Raw genomic sequence first — 13139 nt, 5'->3', positions numbered from 1 at the left:
AGAAACAACAACAAAAAAGAGCATTTAAAAAATATATATATATATTAACCACGTCTTTTATTTTCTGTATTCTGATGCTTGGACATCTTGGGGCTTTGCTGACCCTGCAGGGACTGCCCCTCTCAGGGTTAGCCAATTCCTATAGAGCCTAAAGAATGTATTTTCAAATGAAAACCAACCAATGCAGAGCCGACACCCCAACCAGCTCCTTTACTGGCTCTCATACTCCAGGCAACTATCCCCATGCCCCTGATCACTCAGGTTCCTGACAACTAGGGACAGCCTCTGTGCCCCAGAGCCCACTGAAATGATTCAAACGAGCCACTCCTAAGCCTGCTCACCCTACCTTGCCCATTCCTTCCTGTAAAACAGAAATAAAGGCTCCTGCCCCCCATACCTCCCTCACCCTCTGAGCCCTGGCCAACAATGGGACTTCCCTGCATGGCCCCTCGTGGAGTGGTGTGGCCCCTTGTCATGGACTGAATGTTTGTGTCCCCCTAAAATGCATTATGTTGACATCCTAACCTCCAATGTTATGGTATTAGGAAGGGGAGCTTTGGGAGGTGATTAGGTTTAGAGGAGCTCATGATGTAATCAGTACCCTTGTAAGAAGAAATCAGAGTGTGCTCTCTCTTCCTCTTTCTCTGCCATATGAGGCTACAGTGAGAAGCCAGGAAGAGGGTCCTCACCAGACACTGAAGTCGCTGGCACTTTGATCTTAAACTGCCAGCCTCCAGAACTGTCAGAAATGAATGTCTGTTGTTTAAGCCACCCAATCTATTGTATTTTGTTATGGCAGCATGAACTAAGACACCTCTCTTCTTGGGAATTGTAACAAACTATCTCTTCAATGGCAGCTGTGTCCTGATCTGTATCTCAAATTTTCTATGAATACACTGTATTTTGAAACAGGCAGTCATATATTCATCTAAGGAGATTGGTGTTCCTTGCTTTGATGGGGCTCTCCTTTAAAAGAACGGAAAAAACACTCAGTCCAACAACACATGCCTTTCTCCAACGAGAAGGCAACCAAGGCTGCAAAAAGCCAAGGTCTGTTGAGCCAATGCGTCTGACGGATGCTCTGTGGGTCACACTGCCTCCAAGAACCCATGCCATTACAGTGGTTTCTGTGGCTGTGAGAGTAACATTGGACTAGGGTGCATGCAACCCCAACCATCAGGACATAGGCTACTTACATCAATTAAATGCTTGACTTCATGCTTTTTGAGGTCACTTCCGATTTTGGCTGCTAACAGCACACATGCTCCAGCACAAAGCTTCCGGTTCTGTTTGTTTAGCTTTCCTTTGAGGGCGAGCTTCTCAAAGTAGACAAAGGCCATGGCTACCGTGGGCTCCTCGAAGCCACAGTCCTCCTGGGCCAGCTTCCGCATCTCTCGCTTCAGACTAGAGAAAGATAGGAAAGGGCGAAGTCTGAGTAGAACTTGGGAGTTTCAGGGACCCCAGAGAAAAAAGACTACTTCATCTTGAAAGCATTTCCTCTTTCTCATTCCCAGAAGGGTGACGTGGAATGAAATTAAATCCCTATGAGTGAGAAAGTTACATAATGAGTGAGGAATAAACTCAACTCGCTGGGGTTTCAGACTCCTCTTCTAGTGAAGTTCTGTAGACCACGTCGACATGGGACACAAAGGACCACATTGAACCCTAGTGGACGTCTGAGGGTCTCTCTGGAAACTAGGAGAGTTGTCCAAAGTGACAGAGGGAAACTATGAGGAGAACTACAGCCATTCCAGAGAGATGAATATAGCAATAAATTAGGTACTTGGTCAGCTCTGCAGAATATCAGTTACGTGCATTAACTACAGCAGAAGAAGGGCTGGACTAAGAGCCCAACAACCAGTGTGCTTAGGAAAGTTACCCAGCAAGCGGACAAAGTATGAATCGTTAGTTTTTCTTACTTCGTTGGCTCAAAACATGCCAGAATCAAATCAGTATTAGGATACATGTGAACATGTGTATAGTCTAGCCCCCATGACTGACCACACACACACACACACACACACACACACACACACACATTTTGCTGTCCTGGCATACAGATACCACCAGTCAGCTTCTCTGTGGCCCACCAAGGCTAGTCCTCTTGACTATTTGGTTGGCAGACATGAGCCACCACAAGTCGATCCAATCAGCTAGAGAGAAAATCCAGGCCTGATTTTGCTTTGGCTGTTTTGCTGACTGCTTAAAGATAGGGCTTGGCTGTCAATTCTGGAAAGATGACTGTTGGTAAAGAGTTATCTCAAATCCTATGGTACCAACCCTTTTCTCTTCTGTTTTGTCTGCATTTGAGAAAGCAGGGAACCGAATGTTTCCTCTTCTCTGAGCTTTCCATGACATAAATCTTAATAAACTGGGGAGCTCCAGATAGTGCGAAATGATCCACCAAAGGAAGCGCTTCCCAGATCCTTGCCAGCTCATGTCAAGAACTCTGCTCTCCGTCCTGCTTCCCTTGGCGCTCTCATATAGGGGTGCCAGGCACCCAGCATCGCCTGAGCTTCTTTTTGCTGAATGTGCCAATATTTCACTTGAACCGTCATACAAAGCATGGGCTTAAGGCATGCTGAGAGGAGACTGAAGGGAAAGTTCATACCTCCTGATTTTGCTGAGTGTTAATTTAATGTGAGGAAACTTCTCCTTGAAGGTCTCATTCATGTCCTTCTTGAGATCTGAGGGCTTCACGTAGTCGATTACTGTGGTCTGTAACAGATCAGGCAACAAGGTCACACCAATAAGGGTCCTGGGTAATAACTGTGTGTACTTTTCGGCTAACTGACAACTTCCAACACCACCACGCCGTGGGAACCCAGGTGAGCACCAGAATAAGGGCTCTGCTTCATACAGGAGCCTGAACAAGGCCATGGCCCCTGGAGTAGAGGGAAACCAAATCCCTGCTCTTAGCAGAACCAAGTGACGTTTAGGAACACTGGCCTCTCACCCTTCAGGGGTCAGTGTCTGGCACAGAGGGGAATCCCTCTGTCAGCTCATGTGTTTCAGCCTGTAATTCACATAGTGCTTGGGGCCTGCAATTTGGACTCACAGATCTGGGTGCACTCTACACTTGACCTTCACCAGTGGTCTGGGTGTGGGAGGCTGACTTAATGACCCTGGACCTCAGGTGCCACATCCATAAAATGGAAACAGTAACAGTGCCTACTTCGTATGGCTATTTCGAGAACCATGTGAGAAGTACAGCGTTCTGTGCAGTGCTTGGCATATAACAAATGCTCAATAAATATTAGCTATTATTATTTAATTGTGGGAAAATATACATAAAATTTACCATTTTAACCATTTTAAGTGTACAGTTCAGTGGCATTAAGTACATTCAGTGTTGTGCAGCCACCACCAGCATCCATCTCTAGAACTTTTTTATCTTGCAAAGCTGAAATTCTATACCCAGTAAGCACTAACTCCCCAACCCCTCCCCTCAGCACCTCCTGGCAGCCATCATTCTACTTTCTTTCTCTCTTAATTTCACTATTCTAGGTACCTCATACAATGGAATTAAATAGCATTTGTCCTTTTGTGATTGGCTTATTTCACTTACATAATGTCCTCAAGGTTCATTCATGTTGTAGCATGTGCCAGAATTTCCTTCCTTTTTAAGGCTGAACAATATTCTATCCTATGTATATAATGTTAGCTATGATTAATATCCCCTAGAGACTTGAGTTTCCTCCTCTTCCCCTCCCTGTTTCTAATTCTACCCATCCTTAAAGGCTGGCTCCTTTGAGCCTTTTCTGAGTCCTCTGGTCTTCCCTGCTCATCTGTGCTTTACTCTATTAACTCTGAATTAAACAGTCTCTGTCTGGGTCTCACCAGTCTAGTCTCATCTCTCCTCCTCAGGAGTAACTTTCAAAGGGCTGCGACAATGAGTGACACCTCTTCTGGCTGGCCATAGGCAATAACCTTCATCAGGCAAAGCCAGAGAAAGGAGAAACTACAACTTCTGATGTCATCCTGTTGCCATGGACAGCCGCCATTGCCAGCCTCTTCTCAGGCAAGTGCCTGGCCTTTTCCAGAAGATGCATCAGCGGTTTCCTCAACAGCTCTAACAAAAGCTGGTGGCTTTCTGTGAACACCGCCATTCAGCAGGAACTTGGTTCCATGTGATTTTAGAAGAGGCACATGGAATGCCTCTGGTGTCGGTTAATAGCCAAAAACAGTCCAAATTCACACTGATCTTAACAGCACTTTCTTTCCTTTTCTGGTGAATAAAGGCAAACGCAACAATATTAATTAACTCAAGCAACTCCACCACAGTTGTTCAGGGCTTTCTCAAATTCTGGGTGGAGGCGGGCGCAGCGGGTGCGATGCCTCCGCTTCTTCCTCGGAGCCATGCTCTTTCTGGCCCCATCAGGAAGGCACTCCCTCGGCTGGCCCGGGACATGCCCATTCTGGTAGCTGTCATGTGTGCCTGCAACGTGCTGGTAAGGAGCAGGGAAGTGGAAATGCAACTGTGCAGCACTCGCGTGCAGGCACATGCGCACGTTCACATGTGTGTGAGTGCACTCTGCCAGGAGGGGAGGAGGACGCACCGCATTTTATAGAGGCCACTTACTGCCAAGGTCCAGCAGAGTACACGCTTCTGCTGTCCTCCAAGATGGGCTTGTTTCCCTTCCTACTTTTCAAAACTGCTCTATTTCATCTCAAACAAATGTCTCTGCTGAGGGAACAGGATGGCAGATTTTTCATTTAGGAAATGGGTAACAGGATGGGGGACCACATCTAACAAGTTTACCTAGAGCTGGGCCCATTGGCCAATTACCCCATTCTTCTGTTTCCTAAATACTCAGCACCCCGCCACACACACCCTTTCTTCCACCCATCCCACATCCAGGCACCCTGGACTACCAGGGACAGCCCCTCCTGCTCTTCCTCTGTGGATGAAAGTCACGAGGTTTGCAATGATGCGAGCAGGCTCAGGCAAAGAGTCCCTGGCCTTGGTTGGGGGCCAAAGGCTGTGAACCCCAAGCAAGAATATCCTGGGGGAGGGGGTGGGCCTGGATCCTCCCAGAGGCAATCACAGCAGCTCTGCTTTTTTCTGTCTTATACGTAGGTACATGCAACACTTCTCTTGAAAGGAGGTTCCCACTGCCAAAAACGTTTACAAATGCATTCCAGCCACCTCATCTTACAGATAAGGAAACAGAGGGTCAGAGATGAAGAGGCTTATCCTAGATCCCCGCAGGCTAAGGCAGGACCAGTGCTGGGATTCAGGTCTCCCCGCCACACCTACTGCCTTCTTGCTTTTCTGTTCTTAACAGACTCAAAGGAGCTGGAAAGAGTAGGTTTGGATGGTGGTCAGCGGCTACCTCCAACAAGTTGGGCAACTCGGAGAAAGTGGCTTAACCTCCCTGAGCCGTACCTTCCTCTTCTCTGCACGAGCTAGGGATTACCTGACAGGGCTGTTTCATAGGTTTATCTTTCAAGATCAAACAGAACAGAACGTATTTAAAGGATACTGAAGAATTTTATCGAGATCATCACAGGGGAAGACAGCAGCCAATTGGGCTTGGCTCCAGTTGCACTGAGTCAGTGTCTGAGGTGGGGCCCTGCTATCTGCACCATGATGTTGCCCAGGTGATTTTCATGCGAATCACTTTCTCCTTGCCTGGCTAACGCCCATCTGTGCTTTGGCTTGTAATGCCGCATCTGCAGGGCCATCTTCCCTAAACCCCCTGCCGTTAGAGTGCTCTCCCAGGGACTCTTGCTTCATTATACACTACGGTTTGGATATCCGAACCTTCTGTACCTCCCGACTCCTTTGCAGCTAAGATTCTAAATACAAGTCCAGTTCTTCCTAGCCGATGTACCAGTGTGAGAATGCAGAATTGAAGCAGAGGCTGCTCTTCTGTTGTTTCTGCTGCCAAGAGGAGTCGGGGCAGGAGTCCTAGGGTCTGAGTGTCCATTTTGCAGGTGTAAACCACAGCAGGCACAGCTTCCAGACCATGGAGGTGGCAGCACTGCCACGTATGGAGTTGGTGGCCCGTACAGCCCCCTGGTGGTCTGGCTCTGCAGCATGGCTTTGGGGTCATTTCTGAAATCCCAATTTAGGCTGTTTCTTCAACCCCTCCTGCGATTCTATGAGCTATTTTAGTACCCTGTAATAAATCCTTTTCTTCTTAAACTAGCTCAAGTGGATGCTAAACCATGACTGATGGTTCACTGCTTTCTTTCATTGATGGCATTTATCACTAGGGTAAGGATAGAGATTCTGATTCCCCTAAAGGCACCAATCATACGTTCTCAGGGACACCAAGTCTTGCCCTGGGGCCCTCACGTGCCACTTCCTGACCAGTCCTTGATTGTGTTTGACTCCATGAGTACCAACAACCCAGTTCAGCTTGCAGCCCGGGAGCTGGGGCAGGGAGGGCTCAGGCTCAGCCCGACCTTGCAGGAGAGACTCTTTATACAAGTAGCCTCATCCTGGCTCTTTGGAACACCGAGCTGCATCCTACTTCTCCTGAGGAATGAGTGCACATGTATATTTATTTCCAGACTAGACCCAAGAGAGGGGGACAGAGAGGGCCAGTGAGCTGATGCTATGAGACCCTTGGCCCACCGCCTGGTGCCCAGCTAGGGCGGCATAGCAGCCGCAAGGACAGCCAGGCTCTTGAGTTCATCTTCTAGCTGACAGAATTCTCAAGCTTGGCTCTGCTGCCCAGAGGGACAGAAGCTGTGTTCTGTGTTCCTTTCTGTGTGGAGTTTCCAGCCACGGGGCCATGTCCTACAACTACTCCCAGCACTGAGTAGAAGGCTTGCTGGCAGCCTGATCCTCCTCCTGCTCATCCACTTTGCCATCACCTGGCTACTCTGAGTCTTTTCTAAACTAGATACAGTACGTTTTGGGGTGGGGGTGGGGGTTCTGCAAATCTCCATCATTCTGTCAAGGCCCCCTATTTCCTGACCTCCAGATGACCAGCAGCCCCGGCCTCCCCAGCCATCAAGGGTGTGCGGCAGAGGAAGAGGCCCCGTCAAGGCAGGAAAGAACAGGCCAGCTGGGCCCAGCATTCGCAGAGTGGCTGCTTTGGGAAATCCAAGGGCATCGGGGAAAGCAGGCTGGGAAGGCTGACTGCTGGAGGCTTGCTGCTGCCATACCTGAGGCAGGTACCCAGAGCATTCTAGTCCGTTTGCTTACATCTATTTTGGGGGTGAGGTAGATGGGCTATTGGAGCAATGAAATGCCTCCAAGACTCATGATGGAAGGAGGATGGTGGGAAATCGTGGATGTCAGCCTGAGCACCTTAGGCTGGTGGAGAACGTGAAAGTGGTTGTATTGGTTTCCTGTGGCTGCTGTAACAAAGTACCATAGATGGTGTGTCTTAAACAACAGAAATTGATTGTCTCACAGTTCTGGAAACTAGAAGTCTGAGATCAAAGTGTCAGCAGAGCCACGCTCTCTCTGAAACTCGAAACAGAATTCTTCCTTTTATTTTTATTTGATGGAGTGACGGCTGCATCACTCCAATCTCTGCCTTCACGTGGCTTTCTGCCCATGTCTGTGTTCACATGGCCACCTTCTCTCTGTTTCTCTGTCTTCTTATAAAGACACCACTCGTATTGGATGCAGTATGACTTCATTGTAACTAATTTATATCTGCAAACACCTTATTTCTAAATAAGGTCATATTGTGAGGTACTGGGGGTTAGGACCTCAACCCATCTTTTGGGGGGGGGGGCTCAATTCAACCCCTAGCAGTGGTGTCTGTGCATGATGGTGCTGCTATGTGGCCCTGTTGTACTCTGACCAGCCCAGCTCCGCCCCGGGCATCGGGTTTTGACCTTGACCTTAGTCTGAGGGTGCACTCTCCATGTTTTTTCTTTCCCTACCCCCTTTGCTTGCTGAGACAGCTCTCTTCAGTCTGGCTTTCATCTTCATTTCTCTGAGCTGCAGCTCAGCAGGGAAGATCCCAGGCTTGAATCAGATTCTCAGCTTTAAACCCCAGCTCTTTCACTCAATAGCTGGACAGCCTAGTGTAAACTGCTTTAGCATTCTGTGCCTCAGTTTCTTCATCTGACTTCTTCATCATCCACTTTATGTTGACTGCAGGGCACCAGATCTACGGAGCTGCTCCAGGTCCTGCTCACGCTCAGCTGCATAAGTACACAATCCGGGCAGCTGAGGGGGTGGCCCCCAAAGTGACGATCTGCTCGCAGACCCCTGCTCAGACAGGGTCTAGCACACATGCTATGCCTGCAGCCCAGTGCTCCACACCAGCCCCACATGGGCCAGGCTCTGGGTATTAGAAGAATCATCCTGAGTCCAGGGCCACCCCTCCTTCAGGCAGATTCCAGGGGGGATGACAATCCTTGCTGTCTTCAGCTCCAGTTCCATCTCAGAAACGCTTTCTGGAATATAGCAGCCAGGATTCCTCTGCACGGTCCTATCTGTCTTGAGGGGGTCCTTGTGACATCCTTTAGAGGCTGTACCTCCCCACCACTCTGAGAAACAGTCATCCTCTTTCCAGTGATGGGAGGCTGAGCTGCAGAAGTGGGATTACCATGGGCCTCCAGCCACTCATTCATTCTGGCTTGAGAGAGAATGAATTAAAAGTGAGGCCAATGCTTTGTTCTGGCTCCCCTCTCAGTCTAATTGCACAGTTTATAAAGATTGGCAATGCCCGGATTTTGCTAGTACATGCATGTTACTATGAATCAAAGTGCTAATAGACAGGCTGTGGTTCCTTCCTGGTCTCAGGCTGACTGAGTGACCACTGTTTCCAATGCCACCTAATTCCAGGCCATGGGATTTGCCAGATTCAGGGCTCCCAGTGGCCCCAGCAGTGGCCAACGGCTGGGCTGTATGATGGATGGGCAGCCTGGGTTTTTGGAAAAGGGTCCACTCTGTGCTTGGGGTGACAGGTCACTCAAATGCACGTTCTCACAGCTGCCCAGCTGTGGAGAAGCTGTGTGTGCACAGCTGCATAAAGGGGAAGGGGGGAAGGTCAGCTGAGAAGAGGAGACCACCAAAACGCAGACTGTCCAGAGAGATGCAATTCAGAAAGGAGCCCTGCCACCCTGCCCTGCCAGAGACAGGAGGCAGAGTTAGGAAAGGAAGGCATGAATCCCTTCTGAGATAACAGGAAAAGGGGATAAGACCACAACTGTCTACCACATCTAATACGGAGACACTGAGACATCTTTGCTTTTTCAAAAACAAATAAAGGCTTGACTCATTATGAGAGAAGAGAGGGGGCCTCTACAGAACTGAACTTGGGCCCCATCCCAGCCCACGGCAACAATCTTGATGCTATAAAATGAAGGCCTCTCAGGTTGGGGTGGGGGTGCAATGGAAGTGATGGGGGCCAGTGAGCAGAGAACTGAAATAGCAGGTGTGTATGTGGAGGGGTGGGGGGGTGGCACATGCCCAATAAAAACACTGGAGAACAATGTGGGGTTCAGAGCTGACAGGTTGTTGATCTGATTCCAACAGAAACAACATAAAAGGTGCTTTTCCACCATGGGGCCTGGTATGTGCCCCACTCTCCTGCCCTCCACATCTCCCTGGGAGTTCTTAGGAGCAGCTCTCAACAGGTGTTAGCGTGCTATAGGCTCTGCTACTGTTCCCCTCTGTGTCAGAGGGACCTCTGGGGGCAGGAACATTCCAGAGGAGCCAGATTCCAGCCCCAGGAGCCAGCAGGGAGCCCAGGATGGGCGTGTAGCCTCCCCAAGCCTTGGTTTTTCTTGCCTGTGGAAGGAAGGAGGGAGATAAGGCAGTGATATCTGCAGCTGCTTCCAGCACCAAGAGCCACTGCACAACCAGGGCTAACCTGCTTCTGTCACACTTGTCCGACATGCATCGGAGCTCCAAGCTCAGCTGGGCAACGGGAAAGCAGATGTTGCATGCTTGCTAAGGTAATTAAACAGAGCAGCAGCCCTCAGCTAAATCTATCTAACCACGAACAGCTGGGTATTTTGGCTGTTCTATGCATTTAATCCTTTTCCCTAAGAGGACAGTAAATCACAAGGAAACTATGGGAATGGACGATCAGCCGAGGCAGGCGTGGGCTGCATTTGTGGCTATGTCTACCCATCAGATTCCAAATACACAATCCTGGGTTTATTCTCCCTTCCCTCTCCTTAGGGGAGCAGCTTTTCAGTTTCCCTCACTGAAATAAAATGCTTTGCAAATCCAGGAAAGAAACAGGAAAAGCTGCCCCTGCTCCAGGTTTACATGACCACGTGGCTTTACCAGGTAGCGCAAAGCACATTCAGTTTCAGATATTTGTCAAATATATATCTGGTACTACAGAAACTTCTGCAGTGTCTCCAACGCACTTGAGATGACACTTGGTGTATGTATGTGTGTGACCCCTGAGTTCACACACACCCAGATAGTATTAGGATGCACTCTGAAATGCATGTTCTTAAATGGTGGGCGCAGAGCATGAGCCAATGAACTGTGTATATGGAGGGTCAGGCTAAAAATCACAAAAACAGTTATCAAAAATCTGAGACAAATACATAGAAAGAAAACAGATGCTGCAACATCTTGGGTAAAATGTAAAGCTAACATGTCATTTTGTATTATTTTTATAAGGAAAAGAAAATTTTTAAAAATCCAGAATAGGCAAGTCTACAGAGACAGAAAGAGACTAAGCGGCTGCCTGGGGCTAAGGGGGTTCGGATATTCTTTTGGGGATGATGAAAATGTCCTGAAAGTGACTGTAGTGATGGTTGCACAACTTGGTGAGTTTACTAATAACCTGCTGAACTGTACCCTTTAAAGAGATGAATTATATGATATGTGAATTATGTCCAATAAAGCTGTCACACACACACACACAAACCCAAAACAGAAAAAAAAACCCTCTCATGAGATACGGCATTTTATTTTTAACACTTATACCAAAAGCTGTCAGGCCTCAAAGATCCTGCTGCTCGGCTCCTGGGCTGGTGCCTGGCAGATTTTCCCTGGAGCTGGGGAAGCTTCAGGGCCCTTTCAAGCCTCAAGAGGAGACTCCCCATGGTGTTTTCCTAACATTGCATGACTTTTCTTAAAGAGGGTCTCCTGAGCTGAATATTATTAACTTCACACACCTTGAAACCTGAGCCTTGCAAGGGAGGGCCCCCGCAGGGCTCAAGCTGCTTTATAGCTTCTCAATAAATGCACCCTGTAGACAGGAGAATATGTGACTATGTCATTAAGACAACTTTCAGTGAAAATGGAGGTGTGGTGTGCAAAAGCAGTCCGATCACCCACCACACGGAAGGTTGAGTTGGTCTTCTTCATCTTGGGTCTTCTTTTCCACCACTCAGCATCTCACACACTGTACTGAAAAATTAAGTTTTAAGATATATTCCCACAACACTGGGGAGATGTGGGTAGAAGGAGGGGTTTTTCTATGAGTACTTAGATTATAATATTAAATAAGAGAATAGGTACTTTATCACAGAGATCAGTCCAAGACATGTCCTCTTGAGATGTATATACTATAGATATCAAAAGGGTTGTTAGTCGGTTTTCTTTCTGTCAAAACAATTCAAGAGGGATTTCTTCCTGAAGAAAGGAAAAGCATCCAGAAATCCATTCAAATAATGTTAATTTTGTTGGCATTATGTCAGTTAGCTCTTTCACTTTCTTTCTTTTCTTAATTGCTCTCCACACCCACAAAGGGGGAGGGAACCCACTACCAACTTCGGCAGCCAGGTTCTAAAGATAAATAACCACCCTCTAGTGAAACTTTAATTACAAGCCAGGAGGTACACAGAGCAGGAAACGTCCGGTTCTGACACGAAGACTCCGCCCTCCCTCGCTGCTCTGAGAAACACCATCATTAGCTAAGGCCCTGCAAGGACCTGCATGCAGCCAGGAGGCTCCACGGCCTTTCATGTTCTGTGGTCGGTCACCTTCTAGAAACTCTAAGGCCAAAATCACAGGGGCAACTGCCATCTGGGTTCCCCACCGGCCCCAGGAATTGCGTTGTAGTTCCAAATTTCACTTTTGCCCTATCACAGTGACCTGCACAGATCAAAGTTAAAAAATACTGTTGGAACTATGAACAGAAGGCCAATTTTAAAGGGGTGCCCCCTAAACTTTGTAAGTAATAGGCTTCTTCCTGAGCCTCAGGGAAATGTTCCCCTCTGGAACCCTCCCACTTTAAGGCATATCCCAACTGTAGCAATGAGTGGCCTTTTTACCTTATACTACAATAGAATAAACAGGAGTTAAAATATACACCCAACTATTGGGTCGTCGGGAAAGTCATGACGTATTTTTCTATGTTTTTCAATGCAAAAATGCATCATGACTTTCCCGACGACCCAATATATCTCGGTTGGTTAACATCACCTGCACTACGACTCAGAAAGCCTGATCCTAGGTATCTGCCTAAGAGAAGAGATGGTATATGTCCACAAACAGACTTATACAGGAATGTTTGCAGAAGCAATATTCATCATATCCCTAAACTGGAAACAACCCAAATGTCCACCAACAGGACAATGAATAAACTATGGTATATCCATACAATGGAACTCTACTTAGTAATTAAAAACAACTTATTGATATACGCCAAAAAAATGAATCTCGGGCCGGCCGAGTGGTACGTTGGTTAAGAGCTGGCTTGGGACGCCAGCTCTGAGCAGCAGGGCCCCGGATCCCACATGAGGGCCAGTGACGCTGCTTCCTCTACAGCTAAGATGGTGAACAACAGCTCGACCTGGAGCTGGGCTGCCGTGGGGCTGGCCGGCAGCTGGCGTGAGCTTTTGTGAGTTGCCGAGAGCGGCCGTCCAATGGCTGGTGAGTGACTGCCTCACCTGGGGCTCGCTCTCTCTCTCTCTCTCTCTCTCTCTCTCTCTCTCTCTCTCTCTTTCTCTGTGTGTGTGTGTATGTGTGTGTGTAGAGGAAAAGGCAATAACTTTTACTGTTGAAAATACCGGTTTTATACAAAGCCAACCTCTATAACACTTCAAGGTCTTGCACATGGGTTCTCCCTATCAAGGCCTGGCACGACTGCTCCTTCTCACCCTTCCGAACTCATGTTCAATGCCATTTCCTCAGGGGAGCCTTCCTTGAGGCCTACCTCCAACCTCCAATCCTCCCTGTCATCTCCTACAACTTTCCTCACTGTCTTCATGACTACAGTGATTTGTCTACTTGTTCACTGACTGAC

The 13139-nt window shown here is 48.0% G+C and overlaps 1 protein-coding gene across 2 annotated transcripts in view; it reads right to left on the bottom strand.

Annotated features, from left to right (window-relative positions):
- The window catches only part of CABLES1 (Cdk5 and Abl enzyme substrate 1), a 117040-nt gene that overhangs the window by 3782 nt on the left and 100119 nt on the right, over nt 1–13139 (bottom strand). For both annotated transcript variants that reach the window (XM_019653888.1, XM_019653887.1), the window contains 2 exons: nt 2612–2718; nt 1197–1404 (listed from right to left, as the gene is read on the bottom strand). In XM_019653888.1, the coding sequence (XP_019509433.1) occupies nt 1197–1404; nt 2612–2718 (315 nt within the window). The remainder of the gene's footprint in view (nt 1–1196; nt 1405–2611; nt 2719–13139) is intronic.

The sequence above is a fragment of the Hipposideros armiger genome, unplaced genomic scaffold (assembly GCF_001890085.2).
Source record: "Hipposideros armiger isolate ML-2016 unplaced genomic scaffold, ASM189008v1 scaffold_209, whole genome shotgun sequence".
Classification (NCBI taxonomy): Eukaryota; Metazoa; Chordata; class Mammalia; order Chiroptera; family Hipposideridae; genus Hipposideros; species Hipposideros armiger.
This window is presented reverse-complemented; position numbering and strand designations above follow the sequence as displayed.